We start from the raw sequence: 21,684 nt of genomic DNA on the forward strand, positions 1-21,684 counted from the left end.
ACTGAATTAAGTTTTAAAATAATGAGAGCGTGCAGGTAAAAATCAGCTTACTTTATGATTTCGTAAACAAATATCACTTTCCCCTTCCATAGGATCTCACACCAAATTTTATTACTCTGATTTCCCTACACCAGCAGCTGAGATATAAACTTTCTATTTGTGAATTAAAATTCATATTATGTAAGGTTCTGGTGGACAACATAACATTCGGATTCTGAAGTAGTATGGTGTAAGATCTTACATATGCTAAGGAGTTACTTCAAACAAATTTTAGATATCAGTATGAAAAAGTCTTGTATGTAAGGGGAAGAGACTGGAAAAAAAAAACAACAAATTGCCACATTTCTTACACAGTCTATTTATGTACGTGACAGATTAATTCTACCTATTTCACACTCTTCATGACTTACTTGGAATACTGCACAGATTAACAAAAAACCTAAATAAAACTGATCCAAGTCTGAAGAGAAGAAAAATGTTAAAAGGAAAAGAAATAATGGTACAAGAAAGCCCAGAAAGGTCAGAAACAAGAGTTACATGTATCTAGGTCAACAGAGTTCTGAAATAATTTTAAGAAACTGTAGAAAGTAATTTGTAATTTGATAAAGTTGTATCAAACTAAAGGTCACAGAAAAAATACAAAAAGGGCTATTCTTCCAGAAGCTGAAAGAAAATGTATGCTTTCCATTGTCTCTGTCTTTCCAGTACTATGGTATATAACAAGCTAAACACAATGCTCTTTGAAATTATCTTCTGAGGAAGATGTAAAAATTTTCCTTGCCCATAATAACAATGTGAGAAGGTCAGCAACCATAGTATGGGCTCCAACATGAGTCCTCTAGCAAACTGAAATTCTATGCATGAAGGCATCACTCTTACTTAACCAATTTCTGTGATGCAGGATACAATTTCTGTAAGGGAATAAGAAGGAAGAAATTTCCATCTCAGTCTCAGATGTTCCAGCTTGTAAGTCCAGTGTTTCATTCCCTATGCATTTTATACATGACTATTTGTATTCACTCACTTGTTTTTCTGGATGCACTGGCAAGCCTAGATGTCTCAGGAATTTATCTCAGTAATCTATAAATTCATTTCAAAAAGTGCTGCTAATGCACTTAATGCACTCTGAGGAGAATTTTGATCTTAACAATCAAATTAGACAAATCTACACACAGTCACTGCAATAATAGCTGTATTCATTTCCCTCATAAACCAGATTCAGTCAGAAGCAAATTCTCAGTTTGCAAGCCAGAGCATGTTAAACGGGTTATTTACAGCCAACCACTGAAGTCACCAAAACCTGTCTATGATGTCAAACAAGACAAAAATAGACCATTTTCCTTGTTTTTTCTAAATAAACTTATATTCATAAAAGATGAAGGAACAGAAGCCTTGAGGAAAAAGAACTCTCTTCATTACACCCACTACAAAAGCACTAAACCATTCAACCTTTCTTGGAAAAAAACAAAGGTTCAAGGAAAAAAATCAGGATTGTATCCATGTCTTTGTGTTCTCCTTCTCTGCCTAAATTGTCAGCAATATATGCAATATATGCAATATAAGCTTGCCTTTTTTTTTTTTTTTTTTTTTTTTTTAAATTTTCATACCAGAACTGGCAGGTTTTAATCTCTGCTCTCTTGTGACAACAACAGGGCCTGAGGGAACAGCATGGAGCTGCATCAGAGGACGGTCAGATTGAGGGTTAGGAAAAGGTTCTTCACCAGAGGGCAGTGGGGCTCTGTAACAGTTCACCAAGGTAGCAGGCAAGGCCCCAATTTGACAAGAGGTCAAGGAGTGCTTGGAAAATTCTATCAGAACCTGGGTGCTCCTGTGTGGAGCCAGGGCTTGGACTCAATGATCCTGGTGGGTCCCTTCTAGCTCAAGATATTCTATGCTTATATGTCACTTCATATTCATTGCCACTGAGAAGAATTATTTTTAAAAATTTCAGTCCCTAATATCACTTGAAAATCCTCATATTCATCCAAGTGAAAGACTTCAAATTTAACCACCACAAACATGATACTTCCTCAATCACCTATAAAGAGTACCTAATGCTAATCCTACAAAGGATAATCCAATAACCAGATAACTTGCAGAAGAAAAACAGGAACCAAATCAAAACAAAGGAAGCTGCTTTTCCCTCTCATTCTGTTTAAATGAAGATATTACCAAGTAATGGAACTAAAAGATATGCACTGGATTTCTTAGAAAGTCGCTTTCAGAACATAACACATAAAATCAAGTTACATTAATTCAAAGAGCATGACTGGTAAAAATTGGTTTCAGAAAATTGCAAGTCCAATTAATTCATCTAGATTTCATGTTTTCAAGCTGTGCTACTCACGCCCTACAGAATAAATTTTCTAATCTCCAACTCAGCAACAAAGAAATAGAATTTTAATTATGAATGAATAAAATAAGAGTACTTACGCTGACCCCACCGGCCTGTTCTTGGGTTCAAATAATTTGGATAAAGTCCATTAGGACGATCCATTTTTTGGAGTAACTTCCGAATGTGCATGACCTAAATTAAATCAAGAATCAGGATCACCACTAACAACTTCAATCTGCTCTGCATACTGTTAAATCTAATATTTTTCTTTTCAGACATATATTTTCTTAATTTTATCTGAAGAGCTCTCTTGGGAGCTTCCTCTTTTTATTTTTTATTTTTTGCTTTTAAAGTGTTGACACACAAACATCTTTTAAAGTTATGATTTTTAAGTGCTTGTTGAAAGAAATGAAGAACTTTTGCTGTAAAATTTGTATTTCAAAAAGTCAATCTGCTTCATAAGAAAGAATTTACTTGTTACTTAAAATGCAGTTAGATTACAGTACGTTACAAAATGTTGTACAAAAGGCAATTTCCTTTAATGCAATTTATGATGAAACAGCATAAAAATCACTTGTATGACTGAAAAAACTAAATTTGAGACCCACCTTGTTGTAATATACCGGGTCTCCTGTTAAATAGCTTAGGTGGACAAATTCCATATGTAGAGTACCAAACTCAGCAAGGATGCTGCTGCCTGCAGAAGCCCAGCCCCAGTTCCGACCCACACCGCTGAGGTTCAAGAAATATGTATGAAAATCAGAAAAAAGAACAAAAAAAAATAATCAGAATTACCATACAGAATGCTAGTAACAAGTACAACAGCAAATTAAAAAGGTAACAGCAAAATAATAATGCTTAAGATTACAGGAGTTGTGGCATGATTGAGTGGTTGGTTAGTTGGTGAGATCTTCTTGGAAAAAAAAAATATATGTTCATCAACAAAAAGACCTGTGATTGTAATTCTGTGCATCAACACATTGATTCAATGCCTTAATAATGAGCCCTATCTCAATTGTCATTTATTCATTCCATATCCCTAAGAACAAGAATCAAAAGCAAATACCAGATGAGTATACTACCGAATGTGGCAGAATTTGCTTCCTTGTTCTGTCAAATATCTGCTTATCCTTACTTGTGAGGGATACGTTTAATGTCAATATTTGATGGTTCAGTAAGATGGGAGTGAGCCTTATCTGTGTCTACATAGGAAAACTGTACATCTATAGCAAGCAGAATATTGTGAATTCCTCAGACTGGCACAAGGAATCAACAGACTGCATTATACCATAAATCTTTTGCACTCAAAGACATCTCAGTAAGTCATAACTCCTAAATTACCTCTGGTTTAATTTGATTCACGAGTTTTCACCACCTTCCAGAATTGAGTCCTTTAACTTGTGAAGTTAACCATATTTTCCTGGAGATTATTGGTTCTTTCTCTCAAATAAGAGATCACTTATCAGTAAAACTACTATCAGATAGCAATGTCTTTATATTCCTTTTATTATAAATTAGAAAGAATAAAAATGTAAACAAAAAACATCAGTAACAGAGCAGAAATTACAGTTCTCACCTGAGACAGAATACCTTCAAAAATGCAGTAACCACTGCTGAAAGACTACAGAAATAAAATTATAGCCTGCAGTTTTTCTTTGGTTTATCTCTCACAAAGAAAGAAAATGAACATTAAAAATACAAAAACTAATAAAATACAAGTCACTCATTTTTCAAATCCTTCTATCGGGTCCTTACTTCTATTGCATGTCAGCCTCATGACAAGTGTTCACACATACATACACCACTGTCACTGCTTCACTGCATGCCAGCTACTGTATTTTCTGTTGCGATGCCAGCAGGCTCTGTACGATACCAGGAGGCGGATACAGCGCCAGCAGTAATTAACAAGAAAGTTCTGATGTCTCAGTAATAAAAATATAAAAAATGCCTTGTGTCAAAAAGTGCTTTCAAAATTTGAGGAAAAACTCAGCACTGAACAAGCAATACAAGACAAATTAGTAATTTTGTTCCACGAGGCAATCTAAGTTCAGTGTACTCTGAACAGCCACCTATAGGAGCCCAGCCATATCCCCTGACTATAGTGGATATCTGCACATTCGCCTTGATACAGCTGAACTGCAAAATAAATTAATACTTCCTCAAACATTTTGAGATTTCTGAAAGTAACACACAGCTCACAAAGAGCATAAAACCCAGTAAATTCAATTGTGGCCTCCAAACAGTTCTGTTTTTCGTAGGAGCATGGTTTATAATGACTAAAGAATTAATGTTTAAGCTCTAGGACAACATATGCCATAATATGGTCTAACAGCATGCTGAATTCTGAGTTAGAATTAGGAAAAATATTAATGGTCACGATTTATTACAGTTAATGAAGTAGGATGGTCTGAAATCTATTAAAGTTATCTTTAAGTGCCAGGAATAACAACTTGTCACCATCTTCTACAATTGTACTACTTAGAATTACTAATAGCATATGCCGTTTTTTCAAGTTAGGGAAGGTTGAGAAAAACACTTCCCCACAAAAGAAAACTCATTACCTTTTCAGATTTACCATTGCCCATGGTATACCCGTAGGCGTGTTGAAGGCTGGAAGAAGTTTTCCTGCCAGCTGCACTGCTTTGATCTTGAAAACCTAAGATAGTAGGATCAATTGCAGACAGTTATAAATTCTGATTTATCTCCAAGAACTATAAAGATGGAAATTTCCTTGTCCCACCCACTTCTTTATATAAGAAAAGCGTTACAATGAAGAAAAAAAAAGAAAAAAAATTGAACTTTTCATTTATTTTCACTTGCTCATTTCATGAACACCACTAAAATTTGAACATGAAAAGAAGACTTGTCATTTTAATGTCTCTGCTTCCATGCTCACCAGCAACACTGCTTATATTCCTACGAAAGAGGGGTATCAATCCTCCCCCCAACTCTTTCCACCAATATTATTTCAAGTGCTATCTAAAGCAATCTTTAAAATATACTCACTTTTGAAGCAAAAAGCGAAAGAGAATTCTCCCACATAACACAAAAGTGATTTTAATTTACAAACTTACAATCCTATTAATGATATGCTTAATACAGGCAGAGCTGCTAACTTTTTATGAACACTGTCAAAGCAAAATGACACATACACAGTTTCCCAAAACTCTTCTTTCATTGATAATACATTACAAAAATTTTAAAAGGCTTAATATTTCCTCTCAAGTCTGACTACGAATGCAATTTATTGACAGGACAAAATGACTTTTACTTTCCAGTGTTGTTACTCATGTCCGTATAAGAGCATAAACCTGTAATACCTTTATTTAGAATCTAACGTTTATGAGCTAAATGAGTAGATGGGAAAAAATCCTTCCAAGCTTGTAGGAAGAATCTTTTCCAAGAAGGCATATTTGGCAGATGCCAATGCCAGTAACATAAAACTGTTTTTGCCAGCTAGCATGGCACTTGCTAGCATACATTACAATTAACTCAATGTGAATATTCTCTGGAAGTATCTTCCTTATTGGGAGACAACATTATTTATCAGTTACAAATGCTGCACAAACATTTTAACAAAAGGAGCTACTGTTGCCCTAAGTAACTTAAGCATCGTGGACACGCGAAAAAACACCCCACAGTTACTAACTACCACATCAATATTCTATAATCAAGAGAAATAAAAGCTTTAGGTAAATCTGAAAGACAGTTCTGTTGAACTGATAAAAAATATTCTTCCCTTTTATGAAGAGTAGAGGAAGAAAAGAAAAAATGTAAACTGGGGAATCTGAAAAGTAAGCAATCAAGACCTTCTCATTTTTCATACGAAGGTAAGAAAAGATGAATATCTGAAATATTTTAGAAGATGACTAGTAAGACATGCAATAGACAAAAAGGAATATTAACGGTGACATCTAACTGTAGTTGATGCAGTAGGCTATGGAGAGATGGAAGTGGATCTGAAAGTAATGAGCCAAGAAAAGACTTCTACACAGATAGTCTAAAGATGAGTTTAAAGAGTTTATGGATGAAGTATGTCTAAACTGAAAAAGAGGATATTGGAATCATCAGAATGGAATTTGATGGAAATGTGAAGCAACAGAAGCAGTGTGGCTTGACTGCTTTTCAGCAACAACACTGGCAAGAGACAGTCTTTGAGAAAATGCAGAAACTTAAAATTCATAAAATGCTCTAACTTTGAATAAAGGACCAAGTGAAAATAGGAAGGCATATTATAAATAAGAGGGACTGTATAGGTAGAATCTACGGTAATTGGGAAAAGAGAAGCCCTGAAGAGAAATAAAAGATATGTTTCAGCCCAAATACATACAGATTACCTTCTTTGAATCTATAAATGCATATCAAAAATGCAGGCAGAAATTTTAGATTTTTAGATGCTGGATGGGTCAAGACCAGACAGAGCCACTACAATCACCTGAAGTAAGTTAACATCCCTAATGCAGAGCCACTTTGATGCTTACTTCATAACTGAATTACAAATTCCTCTTAGACATTACAAAGTTTGGGAAGACATTTCTGGCATGAATTTCTTTATCTTCCATTTTTGGATCCTGCACCCTTTGGAAACTCCACACATATGACTGTGTGTTTCTATTATGCTCATTAATAAAGGATTTTGAAACATTATGGCAAGAATGTTCAGTGGGAGAATGCTCCTAGAAACATCCCCACTAAAATAATTTCTCTATTTAAGTAATATTATACAGCTTTTGCTCAATTTGAAACATGCTACAACAATTTAGGGAAAAAAAAAACATGGTTTTGGAAGCAGTTTTTTAGAAATTGTACATAAAGAGCAGGCTGAGATGAGCTACCTGTTAATGAATACAAACAAGGGCAGGGAAGGAAATACTGTGCCAGTCATTTCAGCATGTGAGAAATTCAAAAGCCAGTCAGTCAGTAGAAAGTTGCGACTGCTTGCTCAGACAGTGGCATCAATAGTACCTGTTGAAAACTTGCTGTGATTAGAGACAGATTCCTTTTACCTCTGTTGAGCTGAGGATTCTAAGTACTACTGATTTAGCACCAGTGAGTAAAATTGTACCTTTGTTTACCTTTTTCATTAAAGTAAACCCTTGAATTAACCACCGACAGACCATTACTTTATATTAGGGTACTTCCTGGTACATAGCACCAAGAGTGCTATGAATATCTCAGCACTTCTGGATAACATAGCTCTGCTGAGCTAATTAAAATAGCTTCTATTACTAAGTTTTAGACACAAGAGCAGGCGTAAATGCATTAGGCTTTAACTTCTAAATAACCTAATGACAGCAGACAGCATGATTACTTATCATACAGCAAATACAAAAAAATATTTAAAAAATATAAAAGACGCCTTGAAAACATAAAATGGTGAAAGAATTGTGGTTACTTAGTCTAGAGAATGACGTTCAAGAGAAGACACAAGATAGCAACTTCTCAGTACATACAAGGCCAATACACGGAAAAATGAAATAACTGTGTTTTCTGCAGATGTGAAGAATAAAAACAAGCATGAAGTCAGATGATAACACAGATCCATTCAAATACTTAATGCAGTTAAGAAAGGGAGTATCCAACAGCAAGACTACATTCAGACCCTCAAGAATAATGCTTGGCCCAATCTAAAATCTTGACCTGATCTAAAACAGTTATTTTTCTACCTTCAGAATTCAGTTTGCAGTACTAAACTCTTTGTAGTCTTTTTGTACCTAACCACCCATTTAAAATCCAACATGCCTGTTAGGCAACTTGCTGCATGAATAGCAATACAGGCCAGCGGAGCAATTTAATGCTGAAAACCAAGATGAGCAGTGTTGCTGCAAAAAGAAAGGTAACTCCTTTAATAAGTCTTAATAAGTTTTACTGCCTGTTTACATATATGCCATGCCACTTAGAAAGAAAATGCACATATGCCAAGTGAGCAGTTTTAAATTCCAAAGACATACAACATCCCCGCATTTCAGACAGAGAACACCCAAATTTTAAAATATTCCTAGGGAGTTCCCCACTGCAAGTAGTGGTATCCTGCTAACCAGAAATGAAGAAATATGTTCCTTTTTAAAATATTTGCTTCTCATCAATACCACAGATAAAATGAGAAAGGCCTCTCATGACAAGAGGGAGGTGCAATAAGATTCAGGTAACATTTAAGGTATCATAGGATGAAATAGAAGTGGGAATGCACTTTAGCTATATTTTATAGATGTATATGAGTAACAACTAGTGAAGTCTGTAACACCTAGAATTTGTCCTGGATAAAATAGATTTGCATTTATATGAAATTGAGCAAGGCAGTTAAAAACTACAATATGTACAGTGGTGAGAAGATACTGAATTACATGAGTATATTGATTCACAGCACATGTTCAACAAAGGACTATTTACAGATATTGTTAAAACATGAATCTAGCCAAGAGCCTTTCACTGTCTCTTGTGAGTTACAATGATTACCAAGCACTTGACAAACAAGACTTAGCATTTCTAACACACAAAGTTTTTAGACAGGAGAAGACTTGTCCTACAAGGGGATGCTCTGCAAATTTATTTTAATTGCTCAATTGTAACAGAAAAAAAATTAACATGGAAATGAAAAACTCAAACCCATCTCAGAAGTCTAAGAGTGAAAAATACAGGAATCAACTTGAAACTAGACTATAACTTAAATTGGCTCTGTCTTCTTTGTATGCTTCCTTCATATCTATATACAGGTATTTATATTTAATGTAATTTTTTATTTATATTATGAAAGAGATTCCCCAGAGCATTTCTCCTGGTTAAACAGTTTCAACACACTTAGCGTTTCTTCATAAAAGAGATCCTCCTGTCCTTTAAACATCTTCACAGTCTTTTGTTAGATTCAGTATGCCAACATCTATCCTATACTGGGGAGCCCAGAACTGGTTCCAGCACCTCAGGAGTGGTCTTACCACTGCTGAGCAGAGGGGAAAATCACTTCCCACAGTTATGCAGCTGTTGAACTGCTCAAGGTTCCAGCCAGCCCATTTCTCCAGCTTCTCCAGGTCCCTCTGGATAGTGGCATGACCCTCTGACGAATCAGCCATGCCTCCCGGTTTTGTACTATCTGCAAACTTATTGAGGGTTCTCTCAACAGATCCAAATCATTAATGAAAATGTTGAATAGAACTGAATCCAGCACTGACCCCTCGGGTACACCAATAATAGTTACTGGCCTCCAACTGGACTTTGTGCCACTGGATACCACCCTTTGGAGGGAGTTGGGCTTGTTCAGCCTGGAGAAGAGAAGGCTGCGGGGTGACCTCATTGCAGCCTATCAATACCTGAAGGGAACCTACACCCAGGAGGGGAGCAAACTGTTCAAAAGGGCTGACAACAGCAGGACTAGGGGAAATGGATCCAAGTTGAAGGAGGGAAGATTTAGGTTGGATGTTAGGGGGAAGTTCTTCACAAGGAGAGTGGTTAGGCCCTGGAACAGGCTGCCCAGGGAGGTTGTGGATGCCCCGTCCTTGGACGTGTTCAAGGCCAGGTTGGACGGGGTCCTGGGCAACCTGGTCTAAATGTGGATGTTTGGTGTCCCTGTTAGGCAGGGGGGTTGGAACTACATGATCCTTGAGGTCCCTTCCAACCCGGGTGATTCTGTGATTCTGTGATTCCTCAGATCTCTTCTTTCCAAGATGCTATAGACAGTTATGAGATAAAAATGTCATGTTTCTGTGTTTAGTATTAAAAAAAAAAAAAAAAAAAGGATTGGCAAAAGAGATGGCAAGAATCTACCTATCATATCAACATAATATCACATCAGCCTGGATGCAAAAGACAACGCAGGAAAACTACCATGGTGGTAGTGCCTTAGGTGCTTAGACGCTTTTCTTGTTTTATCATATAAATCCACTCAATCTAAAAATGAGCAGAAAAAACAAATGCATAAAACTACATCAATTAAATCCAGATAAGACATAATTTGGTACAACTTTACATATTTATATTTTACAAAGCAACAATATGTTCAAATACTGCTTCTTCAATATAACATAATTTACACTACTGCAGTTTTCTACCAACACCTAAGAATTTGCAAACAGAATGTCCAAATGACACTATCTTTTGTTAGAGTTTTCCAAAGCTGTTTTCCTGGACAATAGACATGAGGAATCTAGTTAGTGTTGACTCTGGCATCCTATGAACTAGTGGTTTCATACTACTGATATTTATGAAAAATCTCCATTGAAAGTTTTGTGCATAACTAACTTGCTAGAAGTATCTGAAATTTTTGCTCTAAAAGATCCAAGTGTAAAAAAATTGGCATGCACTGTAAAACCAGCTAATCGCATTTAAACTACCTGGCACTAGTTAACAGTACCCATGTAGTTAAAGTGCATAATTTCTGTTCACTTCCTTGGCACTGGTTTCAAAGTTAAATTCTGTCCATTTTTAAAGAGTCTTCATATCTGAGGTACTTTATACCAGTCTGTCAACATCACAGAACAAATGCTATAAGGATTTGGCATATAAATACCTCCGAAATCAGATAATTCCAGAAAGATATAACAAACTGTCTAGGTGAGCCAGGAACTGGCTGTTTTGAGTTAACTCTCTTCTATTAATTTTCTATTATTATAAGGAAATTACTTTCAGCCCAGGAAATATTTTTTTCTCTATTATTCCTTCTTGTCTTAACTGAGTTCTTTGCTGTAAGTTTACGCATACTAATGTGACAGATTAGTTACCTTCTAGAAGTAACAATCCTGAATTTGCACAACTTGCCAAGAAGAATCACTCACACCTAACCATGCATGCTTTAAAGATGCAAGTGGGCTTCTAAAACACCTACCATTCAAACGATTTCTTCTTGCTGAGACCTTCTGTAGCTCAGGGAATCAGACGTGAGGGTACAGAAAATGTCTGCTTAAAAGTCCCCCCAGAAGTTGCAAGCAGCAAGATAGATTGTTTTAGAGCAAAAAAGCAGAATATGGATGATAAAACGTATCTGGATAGTTATTAGGGATCAAAACAAGAATCATCGAAGGGAAGCACAGAGCTTTACCAGCAGCAAAGCCAAAGTGGTACCAGATGGGGCTTCCTGTCTCCCAACTCACACAAGCTGATGTAACAGTGAAAATACATTAAAGGGCATGATTAAGAGCAGAAGAAAAGAAGTAAAAGGTAGGAGGGGATGAATGACAGAAAAATGAATGGAGACAAGAGCATAGAAGGTAATAACAAGAGACCATGAAAGAAATCAGGAACAAGAAACACAAGTACCACAGTCATAGAATTGTAGGAGTCAGAAGGGACCCCTGGAGACCATCTATTCCAACCCACATGCTAAAGCAGGTTCCCTAGAGTAAGTTACACAGGAAACTAGCCAGGTAGGTTTTCAATATCTTCTGAGAATGAGATTCCACAGCCTCTTCAGACAGCCCGTTCCAGTCCTCTGTCACTCTGACAGTTCTTCCTTGAGCTAGTACAGAACTTCCAGCATTACAGTTTCTGCCTGTTGCCCCGAGTTCTACTGCTGTTTGCCCCTGAAAAGTCTGCCCCGTTGACCTGACTCCTGTACTTTAACTGTTTATAGAGATGTGATGAGATCCCCTCCCAGCCTTCTTCAGACTGAAGAGTCCTAGGTCTCTCAGCCTTTCCTTGTATGGGAGGTGCTCCAGACCCTTAATCATCTTTCTGGCCCTCCTCTAGGCTCTCTCTAACAGTTTCCTGTCTTTCTTGAACTGAGGAGCCCAGAGCTGGATACAGTACTCCAGACTGGCCTCAACCTGCTGGACATACTCTTTTTAATGCACCTAGGATACCATTGCCCTTCATGACCACTAGGGCACGCTGATGGCTCATGGCTAAACTGTTGTCCATCAGGACACCTAGATCCTTCTCTTCAGAGGTATTCTCCAGAAGGTCAGCCCATAATTAGTACCGATGCATACAGTTATTTCTCCCCACGTGCAAGACTCTACATTAGCTCTGCTGAACCTCATCAGGTTCATCTCTGCCCAACTCTCTTGTCTGTCCAGGTCTTGCTGAATGGCAGTACAGCCTTCTGTCATGTCAGCCACTCCTCCCAGCTTCATATCATCTACAGACTTGCTCAAAGAGGACGCTATCCCCTCATCCAAGTCACTGATGAAGAAATTGAACAAGATTAGACCCCAGTATCAACCTCTGGCGAACACTGCTAGTTACAGACCTCCAACTAGACTTATGCCACCGATCACAACTCTCTTGAGATCTGTCAGTCAGACAGTTCTCAATCCACCTCACTGTCCACTCATCTCACATTTTCTAAGCTTCCTTACAAAGATGCTGTGGGAGTCAGTGTCAAATGCCTTGCTGAAATCAAGGAGCACAACATCCACTGCTCTCTCCCCATCTAGCCAGTGATGACATCACAGAAATCTATTATGTTGGTCAAGCACAATTTTGCTTTGGTGATCCATGTTAACTACCTCTTATAACTTTTTCTTTCAAAAGCCTGGTTCCAGAACAAGTTGTTCCATCAACTTTCCAGGGACGGAGATGAGGCTGACTGGCCTGCAGTTGCCTGGATCACCCTTCAAACCCTTTTTGAAGACTTGTGACACTGGCCATCCTCCAGTTTTCAGGGACCTCTCCTGTTCTCCAAGACTTTCAAAGATTATAAAGAGAGGTTTACCAATCATTTCTACCACCTCCCTCAGCACACATGGGTGCATCCCATGGGGACCCACAGATTTGTATGCGTTGTTTGACCAAAGGCTCTCTGATCAGACCCATCTAAACCAAACAGAAGTATTCCATTCCCCAGACTCTTACCTTCAGGTCCTGGGATTACTGAGGGGCAGTCATAGTATTAAAGACTAATGCAAACAAGGCATTCAGTATCTCTGCCTTCTCAGTATTCCCTGCTTCTAGGACACTCACTTCATTCAGTAGCAGACCCACACAATCACTAGTCATCATTTTACTACTGACATACTCAAAAAAGCCTTTCTTATTATCCTTGATCTCCTTTGCCAGATTTTATCTCAAGTGGGAATCACAGAAACAATTGCAGAACGGTTCCTCATCAGCAGAGAAGATTCTTCTGATCTAGAACTGATCCTAAAATATGTGTCACTTAAGATCTCTTTCTAGATAAAGGTACCCAGGTAAAGTAAACGGTATGACCCTATCTTGATGGAGTATGTTTTAATCCGCAAGCAAAAACATTTTGCTACTACCAATTGTTCTACAGAGCAGAGAAACAGGCTATATTGTGGTCCTAAAAGTCTCAATCAGAGATAATCCATTACCTCTGCAAATTCTAGAAAGGAAACAATGTATTAGGAAACTTAAAACAGTTCTGAGGTAAAGTAATTAATGAGAGTCCTTTCCATGCAACAAAAGACATCTACCATCTCCTGTTATAAATCATTGGCTCTTTTCTGGCAACATTTGCTCTCGATACATACTCTGCTCATGTAAAATACCTTCTTCATTTCTCCTATATTTCTGTCTATCATGTCATCTCTTTCATTCTTCAGCTGTGCTTATACTGATTCAGTTCCTACTTTTATTCCTGACTCTCGTTTCTCTTCAATGTGCTGCCAAGCTTTCAATTTGAAATCAATTTTGATTTCCTCCTTAGACTTTGGTAGAAATGACTCAGTCCTCCTTAGACTTATTTGCATTTACAAGAAACAGTGTGAAACAATATGCAATTTCATCCATGTACACTCATACTATGTACACTTCCTCCTCCCATTGGTACGATGTGACAGATTACAGTGCAAAAATCACACTCTGGAAAAAAAAAAAAAAAGCATACAAAAAATCACATTGCTTTTACATTTACAAAACATATAGTTTACACAATGTCAGATATACTTCCTTACATTGCACATGAAAGTGACTAAATAGTATTTTGCTGTGTTTGCTTTTTTTAAATGGATGAACTGGTTTGTTTTCAAAAGATTTACAGATGTATTTAGTTTAACTACTGCTAATACATACAAATTATTAAAAAAAAGGTGGTAAGCACAAGCTATGAGCCATGAATTATTAAGTAAAAAATCTTATGGTTGCATAAATTCTGCAAGGCACTTGGAAGGAAAAAAAAAAACAAAACAAAACAAAACAAAAAAAAACCAACCACATTTATTTTGGAAAACGGTAACAGAAATACCCTACATTCCTGCAGAAAAATTTGTGCATCTTCTTGTAGAAGAAAAAGACAAGGATTTTCTTCTTTCAATCTTGTAATCAAAAATCAGAAAGGCTCAGAGCAGTGATCTCATCTTTTGTATAAATAAACAGACTAAGCATAAATACCAACTTAACTTTAAATACTACTTGCTGCCAGAGTGAAACATTTCTCCCATATACTGACTATTGATGCATCCAGAAGATTTCTGTACCTTTTCATGATTTTTCTATTATTTCTGATGCTTTTATATATCCTTTTTAAAACACTACTACCAGTAACTTTATAGCATAACAATGAACTTTTATTAATGTCTTAAACAGAAATAAATTCCTCTTCATCTTCAAACCTCATAAATCCAAATGCTTACAGGCTTTTTGTGACAGGATTTCATATCAAAAGCTCAAATTCAAGCTGAGGTGAGTTCCTCATCTTCAAAGTCACAGCCTCTCAAAACACATTCCACTGTTCTGCTCATCTGGTCAACACTGGTTATTGCTGTGGGTTACTTTTCGTTTAGTTTCCTTATTTCCTTATAACTAACAGCCAGAATCTACATCACTGGCAACATTAAAAATTTGTAACAGGTCAAAATTATCAACCGACTTAATTTCAATAGTTTTCTACTTACTTGTCATTTCAACATTAGCAAATCAATATACAGCTATACACTGTTATGAGAATAATTTTATTATGAAATGTCTATTAGCTTGATGACCTCATTTTCTGTTAACTCAGTCCTTAAGGCTGGAGAGGAAGAGTGAAAATGGACTGATTCACAGATGCCTAGGTCAGTTTAAGTGGCCTTTTTTGAATATACATTGTTTCAGCTTAAGCATTTATTTGAAATGTTACATTTTGAATTAGAAAAAAATGAATTTTACTAGGACAGAGAGCTTCTTAGTCATTTCTGTGAAGATACTTGCTGGTTTTCCAATTAATAAATTCTCATACAGTAAACATTTGGCTTAGCAATCTCTTGATACCTAATGGATTTGAAAAGTTCGTCTTTATCACACATTCTAAGAGGCAATGACTTTTCTGAGTAATGTTTTGCTGGTTTTTACTGGTTTTTTGTCTTTGTAACATTCATGGCATTTGTTTCTCTTAGTATCTGCTCTTCTCTAAGCCAATATTCAAATCCCTTTTTAAAGATGGAAATCTAAAGCACTGACTGTAAACAAGTTCCAAAATGTAAAACCAGTCAAAGATGCCTTGTGCTAAAATGTGATCATGTCTGGAGTTGAATTTTATTTTTGTCTTAGAGTGAAAAGAGCAGCTTGAAACAACAACAACAACAACAACAAAAACAACTGTGATCTCAACTGACCAAAAAGAATCCCAACTTCCTCTCAAAATGAAACCAATTGTAAAAACCCTTAGTGCAGAAGCTAGCAGAGGAAACTTGGCAGGTAGAAATTAGTGTTTTATACTACCAACAGTACTGCTAGTAAATGAACATTAAGAAAGGTTCAGACACCGTGCTTGCTGAAAGCAGTGTCCATCAGCATCAGTATGACTGCTACACTACTGAAGACGGAGAAAAAAACTAATAGACATGACCATCAGGAAATACTCAGCATGCAAGCTGGACATGAGGAGAAACTTTTTCTCTCAGAGTGGTCAGGCACTGGAATGGCTGCCCAGGAAGGTGGTGGAGTCGCCATCCCTGGCAGTGTTCAAGAGGCGCCTGGATGAGGAGCTATGAAATATGGTTTAGTAGCTTGTGGTACTAATAGGAATCGGAGGATGGTTGGACTAGACGAGATCTTGCAGGTCGTTTCCAACCTTGCGATTCTATGATTCAAGTAGTGACAAATGATCTGTATAACCCTTTCGGTGAACACAATCCAAACTTTAAGAGTGGCTATTATTACACAGTTAACATACTTCCTATCGTTAAAACAGCTTATCCTTTAATTTCACAGCTTTAAAGCACATTATACCAATGAGCAAACCTGCTTCCAATCAACCTACAGCAGAGGAAACAAAATGCTATGACTTAAGTTTTCTCCTCTTTTCCACATCTACTGGTGCTACGCTGTAGTAACATGCAGCAATACATTATTAGGCTAACTAAAAATTGACAGTCAAGAAAATGTAAACAAATAAACAGAAATTGTGAAATGATTACAAACTGCATTTAGGCATGGTAATGCTTTAAGGGTAAAAAAAAAAAAAAAACTTTTCATGTTGTTAGGGCTGAGTTATACCTTGAGTTGTCCTGGACACTTATGAGTAAGTAGCTCATCCCATAGCAATAACCTGCAAATCTTTATTGGACGAGATGTACATAATGCTGTCATCTTCTTCGAGTTTTTAACTTCTGACAAATTTAATATAAGTACTTTCTTTTTCAGATACAGTTAGACACATAAAACTAGCTCACAAAAAGAAATACCGTCTTGCTTATAAAGACTTATACTATATATATATGTTAGTCAGTTGTTAGGAGTATCCACTCACATATATAATGTATTTTTATTAAAGAATTTTCCTGAACACAAGAGACATTGGCTGTCAGTTTACTGGCGGGAAAAAAAACCCAGAACAGGTTATTTTGATTACTTGTTAATAGAGTATTGGGTACATAACAGCCTTTGCTCTTCAGATGACAGATTTCAGGTTGAATTTACCCACACACATTAAATCATTTTGCCCAGAAAGATGTGTCATTTTCATAGTGTTTATAAAAGCCATAAAAACAATCATATAAAGGAAGAGTTTATATATAAGGCTGGTATTGCTAAACACAATAAATCATTAATCTTTTTCACACTGCAAATGCCATAAGGAAATAACTTTTTTCAAAAATAAATCTGTAAGCTACTACTTTATTGTACTGATAAATCAGCAGTAGACAGTAACAATGCCATAACGGCATTAGTATCCTCCTGCCACCACCATACAACAGTCACTAAATAATATTTGCCTTGTTTTCTTTACTTGATGCTAGTTTGTTGTTTTTTTTCTTTTAACATTTAGATAAAGTCGATTTCGATCCTAAGCTGGCACATCCAGTGTTTATTCGGAAGAAGGCAAAATTAACATTTCATTTCTGTTTCTGTTATATTATCAAACGTATCACAGTCATCTCTCAAGCATAATGAAGATGGTGGCTCCAGAAGTTACAGGACTGTTCCAGGCATTACTGAGAAACAGCCTGGTCAATTTAGATAACAAGCCATTATGCATTTTACCTCCATTTACCTCACTTGACACATGGAAAAGAATAGGCATACTATCAACAGTAAACAGCATCATTAAAACCACGATCACATCTGAGCATGATCTAATCAAGACCTGTAATGTGATACCTGAAATACACCATGGAGACCACAGGGCCACGCTACTAGTTAAGCTAAATATATATATATTTTTAAGTAATGGTTAAGCAGTAAATGGGACACCTCCATCTAAACTAATAGCTATATTTAAATGCTATGACCAATATCTAGCACTACAGCTGATAAACTGATAAAATTCTATCAAGCACAACTGTCCTCTACATACAGTGGAGAAAAGCAAACAGATAAACCATACTGATATACTGAAACAATAAAATGGGCTAGGAAGGGAATATGAGCAAATAAATGATAGCTTGATGAACACATGAAGGATACCCTACCACTGGAGAAAGACTTCCCTTAGAGGAATAAGCCCATTTACACTTTCATAAGCTAATCATGCAAAACACCAAATACTTGGATCAGACTTGCCTGTCTTCTCTGTGACAGAAAACGGTCTCATCACGTTTGAATGTGGTTATAAAGAGAAATAAGGCATTCCCCAAACCAGAGCTGATGAATTCCTTCCCTTCTTGTAAGATAGAAGGGAGAAGATCAGGTTGAAAAATTGTATCTAAAAGATGTTTTCAGTAGTTTAGCTGGGAAAGGAGTAACTCCCAAGAAGTTCTCATCAGAGGAATATATTTGCCTGCTGGGCTCAATTATTGGAAAGACTCAAGTTTCTTTGCTCATCTCATTCATGCTGATATACTGCAGAGAAATTATCCAACTTGGCAAACCAAGTAGTCTCTAAAGTACCAGCAGCAGTCCTACATGTCAAATTTTTTGAAATAAATGCAGCCTGAACATTTATTTATGAGTTCTTGCATTAGAAAATGGAGACAATATATATATATGATCGCTTAACAGAAATGTTCTTTGACACATTGTGAAGTGTTTAAAATCCACTGGTGAGACTGATGCCATAAAAATATTTTAAAAAGACAATAGTCAGCTCAGCAGCAACAATTTAAGAGAACACCCAGCCTCAAAATGCAGACAAAGCATTCAGTTTTGGCTACACTCATCTACACAATGGGGCAAAAGCATTTTGTTAAGGTGCTAGTTCCAGGGTATTTACTGATTTATCCAAATAATCCAGTTATTGGTGATTGCTGCTCTTCCTCTGAGGTTGTTCATGTTCACAGTAAATGACTCCAAGGGTATGCTCTAGTTTAAGTTATCCAGAGACAAGATCAACATTCCTAGCTGAAAAGCGTTGTGGCACCGCTCTGCTGCTCAATGCTTGAAGATTTCAGTGATCACATAGTACTTAATGTGATCTGAGGTCCAAGTGACAGAAATAAAAATTTCTAGAAAGGAAGAATTCCTCACCATGCTGCTGAGATCACTTACACTGAAGTAGGAATCACGACTCCTTGCAACAGTTCCGCAACTTAGCTGTTGCAACTGCTCCCTGGTACAAATTGAAAACCACAAGCAGCTGAGACTACTTTTCATTAAACAACTTGGCTTACGTCTGACAGCATAAGAAAGCTTGCATTCTGAAGGTCTTCAGAAGAAAACTGGTGGGTTAATATTGCTGATGTAGATGAAATTCAGCACTTGCCTCAAGTAAATATTTGGGATAATCATTCAGGGATTTTTATGCCTTTTGTCAAGGTAAAGTAAATAGGCTGGAATTTCAATGTGCACTGGCACAAGCAAAAGCTGCTATGAAGACTGTCTCCCTGAGGAGGTGCCACAGCAATCAGTTTTAAAGGTTGATTTGCCACACTGGGTCATATCTCTAGAGTAAAGTACTGAGCTCCTAGGAAACTGCTGTAAGAACTAAGCCTGACAGATTCTGGAGGCAGAGAAAGGCTCACTGTCATGAAGGTAAGCTCAATTCTTAAGTCACTATAAGAGAAATGGAGCAGCAACATTCCATGCTTCTCTTTTCCTTCAGGCTCCCTCTAACAGACCACAAATCAGTGCAACAGAAAGGACTGCTTGAAACTTATCCCCCTGCAGACACAGCTCTTGGAGAACGTGGACAAGAAGGCTGAAGAGTAAATACTTGAAAAATGAACTTAACATTCTTTTCAAGATCCCCACCGGATTTGTGTTGTGTCTCTATGCTCTTCTTCCAAAGCAAAGTCACTCCTAACAGGAAAGTTCATGTGTCCCAGCATGATGCCAAAGACTTAAACTGACATCAAATACACGGTTTCTCCCAGCTACTGTTAGACTTGTGGACAAATTCCTGAGTACTTGCTAATACATTCACATGGTGGTCCCCTAAACAAATGGAAAGAATACCTGGATACCTGGAAGTGTATAAAACCTTAATCTGTGAAATACTGTGAAATAGCTGGAAGCCTAACATCTCAGGCAGTGGACTACAGAATGTCCAGTAATAAAAATAAAATCAAAGACACAGAGAACAGATCAAAAGACAGCTAGCTGTTAAAATGTGAGAAGAGCTATGAGTTAATCTGTAAGTTGGGTCAGGCTCCAGTTTTGTGAAAATATGGGAAGTAATGGGACATGAAATCATAATGTTATTGAAAGACCAAAGTCGTCCATGATTGCAAGTCTTTGGGTATGTGCATGCCTTGAATACAAGCATGCCTTTGGATAAGCATTCAAAAGTGTAAGCCTCCAATCTTTCTTAATATGTGCTAAAACTGGGATGAAATTGGCTTGATATTTCTGTTTGTTACCAAGAAAATAGTAAGGAGATTGTTGTACCACTTTCATGAAGCAAACCTCTATCTTTGCAAGACAAGTAACAAAAATGATTATTTCTACCTTTGTGGAGTTACAGACTATCAGAACAAGTTATTTTTGGCAGTATAGAACAGGGACTTGACATTTCAGTTTGATGTTTACTGAAGTGAACTTCTTTTGAAAACATTCAATAAAAGAAGTTTCCAAGTTCTAACAAGGTACCCTAATTCAGCTTACATCTGTACAGAAACAAGTTTTAAAGATTTTAAGAAACTCTGTACAACTCATTACTGTGAAATTAGTTTCCAAACTACAGATACACCAAGATCCTAAAAAAAATTCTTCATATGCAAACTTTACTTGTTAAAACATATTACATTTCACAGATGCTTTCTAGTATCCTTACCTCTTGGCCTGAAAGGTAGTACGCTGCTAGAAGGCCTCCAATGAAGCGAATATTGACTTCAAAAACAGATACTTCAGAATTCTGGAACATGAAGAAAAAGTAAGTCATTAACCACCCCTCTAATCAATGAAAAAAATGTCACCATGGCAACTGGGACATAAGTAGACAGTCTTAAGTTGTGATAGGGCCAGTTTAGATTGGTAAAAAGAAGAATTCCCCAGTGGAAAAGGGGTCGACACTGGAGTGGGTTTCCCAGAGAACTGGTGGAATCTCTATTCCTGGACATGGCACTGAGGGACATGGTTTGGTAATGGGGTTTGGGAAGTCATCTTGTTGGCTGGACTTCAGGATCTTCTACGCCTTTTCCAACCTAGATGATTGAATGATTTTACGTCCCAAACCAACTATTTCACTACCTAAATCCATATTGAAATTCCCGTGTTCTTCATGACGCAATGATAATGTCAGTTCCATGTTCAATTGATTTTTAAAAATTGAATTAGCTTTTATCTTCTTCTCTGATCATATTATCACTACAAAGTGCAATTGAAGCTGTCTGGGGATGGTGGGAAATAATAACTTTAAAAAAAAACGCAACTTTGAGCCATATTCAAGCCCTCCATATTTAAGGCAACTTGTTAATCTTCATTACATAGCAAGCTGTAATTTAACCCCCAGTGCGACATGTAAATTTATTCCACCTAAATCATAAATTAATTCTGCAAATTCATAGAGACAGCCTCACAACATGAAAGCTATAGTAGTTAATTTATTACACATTTATGATGGCACCATTATGTCTACACCATCTCTGATGTATTTAGCATCTTCA

At 36.8% G+C, this 21,684-nt stretch overlaps 1 protein-coding gene across 1 annotated transcript in view; it reads right to left on the reverse strand.

The window, feature by feature from the left end:
- MAN1A2 (mannosidase alpha class 1A member 2) overlaps positions 1-21,684 on the reverse strand; it is a 136,853-nt gene that overhangs the window by 43,646 nt on the left and 71,523 nt on the right. Inside the window, exons 5-8 of the mRNA XM_052701638.1 lie at positions 20,853-20,933; positions 4,897-4,991; positions 2,944-3,067; positions 2,434-2,527 (exon numbers count right to left, since the gene is read on the reverse strand). Coding sequence (XP_052557598.1) covers positions 2,434-2,527; positions 2,944-3,067; positions 4,897-4,991; positions 20,853-20,933 — 394 coding nt within the window. The remainder of the gene's footprint in view (positions 1-2,433; positions 2,528-2,943; positions 3,068-4,896; positions 4,992-20,852; positions 20,934-21,684) is intronic.

The sequence above is a fragment of the Tympanuchus pallidicinctus genome, unplaced genomic scaffold (assembly GCF_026119805.1).
Source record: "Tympanuchus pallidicinctus isolate F22 unplaced genomic scaffold, pur_lepc_1.0 scaffold40, whole genome shotgun sequence".
Lineage (NCBI taxonomy): Eukaryota > Metazoa > Chordata > Aves > Galliformes > Phasianidae > Tympanuchus > Tympanuchus pallidicinctus.